At 30.7% G+C, this 10,396-nt stretch overlaps 1 protein-coding gene across 1 annotated transcript; it reads left to right on the forward strand.

Annotated features, from left to right (window-relative positions):
• The first annotated feature begins 669 nt into the window (after positions 1 to 669).
• LOC123304045 (structural maintenance of chromosomes protein 1A) lies at positions 670 to 8,662 on the forward strand. Its single transcript, XM_044886327.1, has 13 exons — positions 670 to 916; positions 979 to 1,099; positions 1,163 to 1,411; positions 1,654 to 1,822; positions 1,890 to 2,354; positions 2,422 to 2,850; positions 3,607 to 4,561; positions 4,644 to 4,948; positions 5,033 to 5,175; positions 5,540 to 5,687; positions 7,678 to 7,857; positions 7,919 to 8,275; positions 8,349 to 8,662. The coding sequence occupies exons 1-13, from the start codon at positions 805 to 807 to the stop codon at positions 8,409 to 8,411; spliced, it is 3,696 nt and encodes a 1,231-aa protein (XP_044742262.1). The 5' UTR covers positions 670 to 804; the 3' UTR covers positions 8,412 to 8,662.
• Positions 8,663 to 10,396: the final 1,734 nt, after the last annotated feature.

Consider the following 10,396-nt stretch of genomic DNA (forward strand, 5'->3'; position numbering starts at 1 on the left):
ATTCAGTGGGTTCATATACGACACACAGAGGTTCAGTGGCATTTTGCCACATTGTATTTACAAATATTGTACGCAAAGCTTTCTGCGACAAGGTTTTCCAACATGGAGGAATGTTGCTGGAATCGAAATTAATCGAAATCGAAATTAATTTATTGAAAATGAGTTCAGAGTAGATGAACTTTAAGCTGGTTTGCTGGACATTTCCGGCCGTTTCTGAGCCCGCAAACCAAGATAATCTTAAAGTAGACACTGCAAGGAACAAAATAAAAAAAAAAAAAATCATGTTACGTAATGAGGGAGAAATTTCCTCCCTCATCACACACTTTAAAAGGCTTGCCTGACTCTCCCGGCTAAAAAAATTGGTTTGCGTAAATTTTTTCTGAAAGATAATGAAATTTTCTGTAGAATATACTTTAGGCAAACCATTTCACAACATGAGAGACAAACATTGATCGATTTTTTTAATAATTAATTTTTTTAAACATTTTTTCGGCTTTGCAAAACCACGCAAACCTACCGTTTCGAATTCCTATAGTTTTAAACTATCTATTTTTTTTTAAAAAAATATATGCACGTATGAGGGAACTTTTTAGATTGACAGCTCCTGGGCTATAATATTTGTTTGCCGTTAGCGGTAGATGGCAGATAGTATACTTTTTGACACCGCCGTAACGCCGTTCGGTTGTATACAATAAATACATCGAATAATAACCAAGATTATTGTTTACCGTTTGATTAGTACTCAGTTTCGCAGTGTAATTAAATAATGAAATAAATTTATTAAATGCATAAAAACTATTAAAAATGCCTGCATTTTTAAAACATATCGAAGTTGAAAACTTCAAGTCATATCGAGGCAAACTGATAATTGGACCTTTGAAATCTTTTAACGCAGTAATTGGTCCAAATGGGTCAGGTAATTTTTAATGATACGTTTTATCATATTCTATAACTAATTATTATAATTATTGAATTTAGGTAAATCAAATTTTATGGACGCCGTAAGTTTTGTTATGGGCGAAAAAACATCAAGCCTTCGAGTTAAAAAGTTTTCAGATCTAATTCATGGGGCATCCATCAATAAACCAGTTTCTAGAAGGTATTCTGTTAAAATGACTAAATTCGATATTTTTACGTAATCTAATGAATGTTTCAATTTTAGTTGCTCAGTAACTGCTGTATTTGAGCTTGAAGATGGCACCGAAAAAAGTTTTATGAGAACCGTCAATTATGGTTCATCAGATCATAAAATTAATAATCAGAACGTATCCCAGCAAGCATATTTAAATGAATTAGAAAAGTTAGGAATTAACGTAAAAGCAAAGAATTTTTTGGTATTTCAAGGAGCAGTTGAATCAATAGCTATGAAAAATCCAAAAGAACGAACGGCTTTATTCGAAGAAATTAGCGGGTACGTGCTAATTTTTATTTATGGTTTTTATTTGTGCAAACTAGAGCATACTTGTTCAAGATATTACAAGTCATGTTTAAGCAGCACAGACATAAAATCTCTAATATATTATTAATATTATTTATTCGGTATATAATGTTGATAAAAAATTTTCTACACAAAGAGACACATTTCCTAATAAAATCATTTGATAAAACAGTATACTCTTTGATTATTCATTAATGTTCATTATTTACTTGTAGATCTGGAGTTTTAAAGCAAGAATATGATCGCCTTCGATTAGAAATGTTAAAAGCTGAAGAAGAAACACAATTCTCGTATCAAAAGAAAAAAGGTATATCAGCTGAACGAAAAGAAGCCAGATTAGAGAAAGAAGAAGCTGATAAATATGCTCGATTAAAAGCGGATTTGGTACGTTTTACATTTAGTACATCGACTAATTTAAATTCGTTGCTTTACTTTTTTATTTTTATTTTAGGCGGATAAGCAAATTGAATTGCAATTATTTCGATTGTTTCATAACGAAAGAGAAATCAAAGAGCTTGAAGAAGAATTAAAACGTAAACAACATGAAGTTGAAAAAATTGAGAAGAAAAAAGAAAAAGCTGAAGAAGTATTAAAAGAAAAAAAGAAGGAACAAGGTAAAGCTGGACGAGAATTAGCAAAAATTGAACAAGAAATTCGTGAAATGGAAGCGGAAACGTCGAAGAAAAAACCCCAATTTATCAAAGCAAAAGAAAGAGTTTCACATATACAAAAAAAATTAGAAGGAGCGCAAAAAACTTTGGAGAAGGCACGTAAAGCAAATGATGCACATTTGAATGATATTAGAAAGTTGGAGGAAGAACTCGCTAAAGTAGAAGCTGAACAAGCTGAGTATGAAGCAACTATCGCGGGAGAATCTGAAAGCCAAGGGAGAAGTGTTCAGTTAGAAGATGCTCAGGTTTGCATATTTAAAGATACTTAACTCTTTGCAATATGTTTTATATGCTTATCATTAATCGAATTAGGTACGAGAATATCACCGATTGAAAGAAGCTGCTGGAAAACAATCAGCAAGATATTTACAGCAACTGGATTCGGTTAATCGCGAACAGAAAGCTGATCAAGATCGTTTGGATAATGTGTATCGCATGCGTACTGATGCTGAAAATAAACGTAGTCAAAAAGAGCACGAAAAAGAAGAAATGCAAAAACGTATTGAAAAATTAGCTGATCATATTCGAACCAACGAACAAGCATTAAAAGAGAAGCGAAAAATGTGTTTAGAGCTGCAATCAGACGTTGGTACGTCAAAAGGTCGTGTATTAGAAATTGAAAAACAATTAGAAGAAGTTGTTGAACAACTTGGCGATGCAAAAGTTGACAAACATGAAGACTCGCGTCGAAAGAAAAAACAAGAAATTGTAGAACGATTCAAGAGTAATTATCCCGGTGTGGTACGTAAATTATTATTTCAAGTATCTTAAACAAATATTAATTTGCTGTAGTATCGCGTCGAATTCTATAAAAGTCCATTATCAAATTTTGTAACCCTAGAACGCAAAATTGAGCTATCCATTAGAACATATGATCCTGAATTCCAGTCTTAGGTACCCCTACTGTTTATATCCCAGTCGATTTTTTAGAGTTTGAAGACACTCTAAACCTTTCTTTTCATTATTAATTTTGTCGAGCGTTAATTTATAGAATTCCATTATAAATAAAACAAAAATCATTTTACAAAATCCACTAAAAATTATATTTATGTTTAAATAAATATATAATAAAATTTGTAACAATTGTTTTGTAAACAAGCGTTGTATAGGCAATATTTATTTACAGCGGTAGAATGCGCCCCGCCGGCGGCCCGGGTTTTTTCTAGAACAATGCTCCAGAAATGTAAGATATTGCTTTAATATTGATTTTCCCCTATATCAAAACACAAAGTCTTGTCAAAAGATTGGCATGTTTTGTTTTTCGTATGTAGTCCGCTTGATGGAAACAATAGTTTTGCGTTTGTTTTTGTTCTAGAAAATTTATTGATTTAAAAATAAATATCATTTTTAGTGGATTTTAAAAATAAGTTTTGTTTTCTATCTTATCCAATTAAAAAAAAAAAAAGATAATAACAGGATTTACTGTAAAATTAATATGTTATATAATAAATTAAATTTCTTTACATTAGTATTTCATTATTCTTACTTATTTTGTAGTATGATCGCATGATTTCAATGTGTCAACCAATACACAAACGATACAATGTAGCAATTACAAAAGTACTTGGTAAGTACATGGAGGCTATTGTTGTTGACACAGAGCATACAGCACGTCAATGTATCCAATATTTAAAAGAACAGATGTTAGAACCCGAAACATTTTTACCATTGGATTACCTACAAACAAAACCATTGAAGGAACGTTTAAGAAATATTCAATCACCAAGCGGTGTCAAGTTATTGTATGATGTGTTAACATTTCAACCACAGGCAATTAATCGTGCTGTACTTTTTGCAACGAATAATGCTTTGGTTTGTGAAACACCAGATGATGCAAACAAAGTCGCATACGAAATGGATAAATACCGCTACGATTGCGTTGCTTTAGATGGTACATTTTATCAAAAGTCTGGAATTATTTCGGGTGGTAGCTTGGATTTAGCACGTAAAGCTAAACGTTGGGATGAAAAACATATGGCACAATTGAAAGCTAAAAAGGAGAAACTATCTGAAGAGCTACGTGAATCAATGAAAAATTCTCGAAAAGAATCCGAATTGAATACATTAAATTCACAGATTGCTGGGTATGAATCACGTTTGAAATATTCCAAAGCAGATTTAGCAACCACTACCAAAGAAATAGAAACTGTTGAAAAAGAACTGAAACGATTGGAAAAAGAAATGAAAGAATTTGGTCCAACTATTGCCGAGATTGAACGTACAATGCAAATACGGGACCAAAAAATTGAAGAAATCAAAGAGAATATGAATAATGTCGAGGATGTTGTATTCGCTAGTTTTTGTGAACAAATTGGTGTTAGTAACATCAGACAATACGAGGAACGCGAATTACGTACTCAAGAACAAAGGAAACAAAAACGACTTGAATTTGAAATGCAAATTAACGCCATTTCAAGTAATTTAGAATTTGAAAAAAGTCGAGATACTCAAAGTAAGTTTCTTTTCGTAATATTTCAATATCACAGGTTTTCTTTCACTGAGATAAAATTAAAAACACTTATTTAAACATTTAGATAATGTTTCACGTTGGGAGCGAGCTGTTCACGATGACGAGGAAGAATTAGAATCCTGTCGTAAAGTAGAAGCAAAACACAGACAAGAAATAGACAACGATATGAAAAATATCGAAAAATTAAAATCTGAGAAAGTAGCACGTAAACAAGAATATGATCGAATGGAGGAAGAAGTTGGTAAAGCACGCCGTGAAGTTGGTACAATTGCTAAAGATATTCAAGCTGTCCAAAAACAACTTACGTCCATCGAAACAAAAATAGAAAGCAAAAAAAGCGCTCGACATAATATTCTAAAACAGTGCAAGGTTAAGTAATCACTTTTAATTTGTATTCTTTTAATGTCTTATTATTGAATAATAAATAAAATTTGTCTGTTATTAATTTCTTAGATGGATGACATAGCCATTCCCATGGAACAAGGTAATATGGAAGATATTGCACTTGAAACACCAGCAAATTCAGAAAATTCAACAAATAATTCGACTATTGGCAGTTCAAATAATTCATCACGACAGTTCCCTAGGGAAAATCGGTAAGTTACTAATAAGGTCACACGTAGGTTACTCTTAAGACCACAGATACTCATATATGCGTGCACCTTCATTTATTACGAAAAAACAGGCAAATAACGACTTCTTTTAACATGATCGAATAATAAAACGTGTTTTTTATTCACACTAATAAGAATTTTGATCCTTCAAACCTTAAGTGCACAGATGTATACCCACTTTTTTTATTTTTCAAGTAAAATACAAAATTAAAATTTTTTTTCGCTTTAACCTAAATGAACTCAAAAAGCGTATAAAATAATTACAGACTTGATTTATTTAAGTTTAGGTCTTAAGAGGTTATGACAAACTTTTATTTAAATTTAATTTTTTTTTTTTTCATTTTAGAGTCATTAAAATTGATTACCGTCATTTATCTTTATCATTACGAGACCTTGAAGATCCTGACGATGTAAAGAAAAAAGAAAACAGTTTAAACAAATCTATTAAAAGTCTTCAAGATACGGTTACAAATATTCAAGCTCCAAATATGAAGGTAATTTTCAACTGCTTTTAAAAATGCTTTTTGTTAGGATTACATTAAAAACTAGTCGTTATTCATTCTCTTCGTTGAACAAATGCAACTTTATAAATAAACATCATTACACGATATTCTCCCGTGTCTTTTTGAGTCTTTCTCTTTAGACACACTTAAAATGAGGATATTTATATCTCAAACTGAACTATTTCCTTCATGACATGGAGATTTCTACTGATTACACTTGTAGGGCCTATTTGGAGAACAATAAAATCTCCATACATGTTTTGCACCTGCAGAAACTTACAGGGCGTCTGGTTTAGAATGTTTGAGTCTGAAATCTTGGAAGAAATTTCGATGGAGAAGCTGTGGACTTTCTGTGTAGAGCTTGGTCTCGACAGGATGCCATACCTTCAACTGCTTACCTTCCTTGCATTACCTTTCCAAGGAAGGTACAATTTGCTGTTTTATATGTTCCTTCTGTTTTATTACCCCTCTTATGTTTTATTATTATTATAATATATGGTAATATGATAACTATACTCTCAGTGACTACTCTCCTATAAGAAGGTTAAAGACCACAAAGGTCACAAGTTTACACCAGGAAATGGAGTTTAATGAGGATGGGAGCTAATATAGCAAAGAGCCATTGTCTCGACAAAATATTACATACAGATCCAATTATTATTATTATATATAAAGGTTATTCACTTTATTCGACCCAAAAATTAAGGATAAAAACATTATGCTTGATTTTTAGAAAATTTAGATTCTGGGATATATCAAGGCTTATTGGCTGTACATTTTAAGATTATTTTCGTAATGTACAGGATGCCCGGAAAACACGAAAAATTCAAAAGTTATATATTTTTTAAATGGAACATCCTGTATAATATTTTAATTTCATGTTCTATTGTCAAAATAAATGTGATTTTCATCTAATTCAACTTGGTGTCTACTAATCGATTACATTTTTTGTCCCAATTGTGAATAATTGAATTACGTATATTAATATGCATAAAGTCACCTATGGACGATTCACTCGATTAGTAGGCTCCAAGTTTTGGTTTGAAAAGCAGATATAAGCTTAAAAAATTTATACGTTAAAATTGCTATTACATTTTCAGAAAATACAGAATATTTCGAAAACTACTAATTGATTGAATCATCCAGGGGCACTTTTCGCATATTAAATTTGTAAAAATTAGTTCGCATTATGGAAATGCGCTCTCCAAATTGAGCTTGAGCAGGTATTCGATTATCTGTGAGCCAACTCTAGTGGCTAAATTGGTTTGAGCTGATATGGTCTGAGTGTGTTCCTCGCATAGAAATATTTTAAGAATAGAGGGCGCGAGTACCCGGACATTCACTATTCTCTCGCGCACTCTATTCTTATTATATCTCCCTCGTAGACATCGAATATAACCTATCATGAATTGAGTTCATGTTAAGGAAGTGCTTTTTGGTAGTGTCGACAATACCGCTCCCTTCCAATCTTTTTATGTAAATATTTAATTCGTCCACAAACATGAAAAGAAAAAATCACTCTTCGATACGAAACATTAATATTAGTTTTTATATTAGTTTTCCAAAATAAGAATGTTGAGGAACTTTAAAAGCTCAAACTTTGTATCGTAAGGAGTATCGAAAATTTTGATTCGCAAACTTCTAACCTGTATATAAGGGATATATATATATATATATATATATATATATCCTTACGATTCAAAATTAGAGCTTTTAAAGTTCCTCAACATTCTTATTTTGGGGGAAAGTAATATTCCGTAGTTGATATTATTGATAAGAATGACGTATGTGCCACCTAAATTATTTATTGCTTCTTAGGCGTTTTAATCGTTTTAATATTTTCATCTAATTTCACCTAGTTATAAGAAAAATCATTATTAAAATTGGAAGCCGTACTTAATCTCAAATATTTTCATACATTTCTCTTTTTGGAAACTACCTTACATTATAAAATACTTTATTACTTGAATTTAATTTACAGGCTATACAAAAACTTGAACAAGCTTCAGGTAAACTACAATCAACAAACGAAGAACTGGAAAATGCTAGAAAAAAAGCAAAGAAAGCTAAAATAGCTTTTGAAAAAGTACAAAAAGAACGACACGATAAATTTATGACTTGCTTTGAATACGTTGCAAATGAAATTGACACCATTTACAAAGTTTGTATTCAAATTACTTTCAAAGACATTCATTTTCTAATCTTATTGTAATATTTTGCAGTCGTTAACTAAAAATCAATCAGCTCAAGCTATGATCGTGCCAGAAAATCCTGAAGAACCATTTTTAGATGGAATAAACTACAATTGTGTAGCACCAGGTAAACGTTTTCAACCAATGCAAAATTTGTCTGGTGGAGAGAAAACCGTAGCTGCGTTAGCCTTATTGTTTGCAATACATAGTTTTCAACCAGCACCATTCTTCGTCCTCGACGAAATTGACGCTGCCCTTGATAATACAAACATTGGTAAAGTGGCTAGTTACATTCGTGAAAAAACCGCAAACTTACAAACAATTGTTATATCACTCAAAGAAGAATTTTATAGCCATGCTGATTCCTTGTTTGGAATTGTTCCAGATGTAAGTACTCAAATTTACGAAAAGTGATTCAAAATCTTATATAATTAATTTAATTTAATTTATTTTTTTTCAGCAAGGAGAATGTTTAATAAGCAACTGTTTAACTATAGATTTGAATCAATTTCCAGCTAATTAAAAATGTTTATTTGTGGATTCTAAAATTTCTTGATAAGTTTTTAGTTATTATAATAATCTCTAATTATATGCACAGTCAGTCTTAGTTAAGTGAGATTCTGAAGAATATTTGATTTGATATCATTAAAAATAGTAATTTATAATTGTTACCTTTTCATCTCAAAAAAATATAGGAACAATGAAAAGACGAATATTCTCAATTACAAAAATTCGAGATTAATGGCCAAAATAAACTTTCAGATCTTTCTTAATCAAATTTGACAAGTTAAAGTATATATTTTAAATTTTATTTCATTTTCTATTATTTTAATTATATTTTTTCTTGAATTTAATTTTTATTGTTATATTGGTGGACTTCGTAATGTTTTTAAATTTTTTGCTCCATTACCCGCCAAGGGCTTAAAAAATTATACTTTTAAATTTAAAGAATTCGCAGATTGGATTGTTATCCATACAGAAAATTTTTAAGAATTTTAAGAAACTGTCATATAACACCCAAAAAAGTATTCTCAATTGTGATGAAAATTATTATGAAACTACACGATTTTCGTTATAAAAACACAACATGATAATAATTCACCTTTCGATAAGGTAATAATATAATCCTTTGTATTTCGTTTTGTAAACTGTGTAAACTATTATATTTGGGAAAATAAATTTTTATCGGACAAATCAAAAGCTTTTTTTTTGTTTTTAATTATAATTCTAATTTAGTAACTAATGGATACCATTTTCAGGTACAATTATATTTCTAAAACTGAACACTAAACAAGTAATCCAATTTATCTACGAAACGGATGACAAAATCGCTATCAGAAAACTTGGCCGAGGGACTATGGTAGAGCGGTTTCTAGACGACTTCTTCGAGCTTGATATTTTAGCAGAAAGTGAAATTTTTTTATTTGACCAAATCGGGCAATGAAAAAGTGCATTTTTTTGGGATGGATTTTTTGCGGTAAAATGTAAAACTCGTAGAGCTCTAAAAATTGCACACGTTACTAATAAATAATTACATTTAAAAAATATTTGCAATTGTTATCTTTCGTGTAACGACGACTATGATCCCGTTACATCGAGTGTTTCTGCATTCCACATTTTCGATGCCCGATTTCGGAATCAAAAATTAAAAAATTTAACCTGTTGCTGAAATATGCTCGAAGAAGTCTAGACGAAGAGATTCAGCCCCAAAAGACCGCTCTGCCATAGTCCCTTCACCAAGAGCAAAGTTTTTACGAAAGGTGTCCTTTTTCGAAAAAATGTGATATTTTCAAAATTTTTTGCTAACAAAAGAAACTGAAGATTTGTGAACCTATTACTCATAACTTCATTAAATATCAACTTTAAAATAAATAATAAAAAGTTATAAGCAAATGTAAAAACGACTATTTTCGCTCATTTTTTCAAGTTTTCTCGGCGTCTACGCAACCAAATCGGACTTACCATACATCAATCGATAGTTTTTTTTGACATCTAGAACTATCCCATTTAATTTTTTTGCATTGGACGTAAACTTTTTTTAATCGCAAAAAACCTTTTTTTTTACTTTTGCGAATGTTTTTAGTTAACTTAGCCATTGATTAAACAAAAAACGTTCTGTTTTTTTGCTTGTTTTCTTCTATAACGTATTTTTTGTTTTCTTTGATAGCGATAGTTTTTTTCTGATAGCGATTTTGTCAAATTTAACATTGGGCCTCCGTATATTAATTGGAATAAAGTTAAAACACCTTTGATTCAAGCTTAGACACCAACATCCGGATTTTCAGATATTCAGTGTAGTTTCAATCAGCTACACGATACGCTTGGATTTGCCAAGAGTAATCAAAGAACAATTATCCTCGGTGATTTTAATGTGAAATCGGAAAAAGAGAAATAAATTACAATAGAGGTGATAAAATTAAATTTATTTTAAGAAAAAATATAATCAAGTTTATTTGCTTGAATTTTTAGGGACGTTATTTCATAAATGCACGCCTATGATGAGACAAA

The sequence above is a fragment of the Chrysoperla carnea genome, chromosome 1 (genome assembly GCF_905475395.1).
Source record: "Chrysoperla carnea chromosome 1, inChrCarn1.1, whole genome shotgun sequence".
Lineage (NCBI taxonomy): Eukaryota > Metazoa > Arthropoda > Insecta > Neuroptera > Chrysopidae > Chrysoperla > Chrysoperla carnea.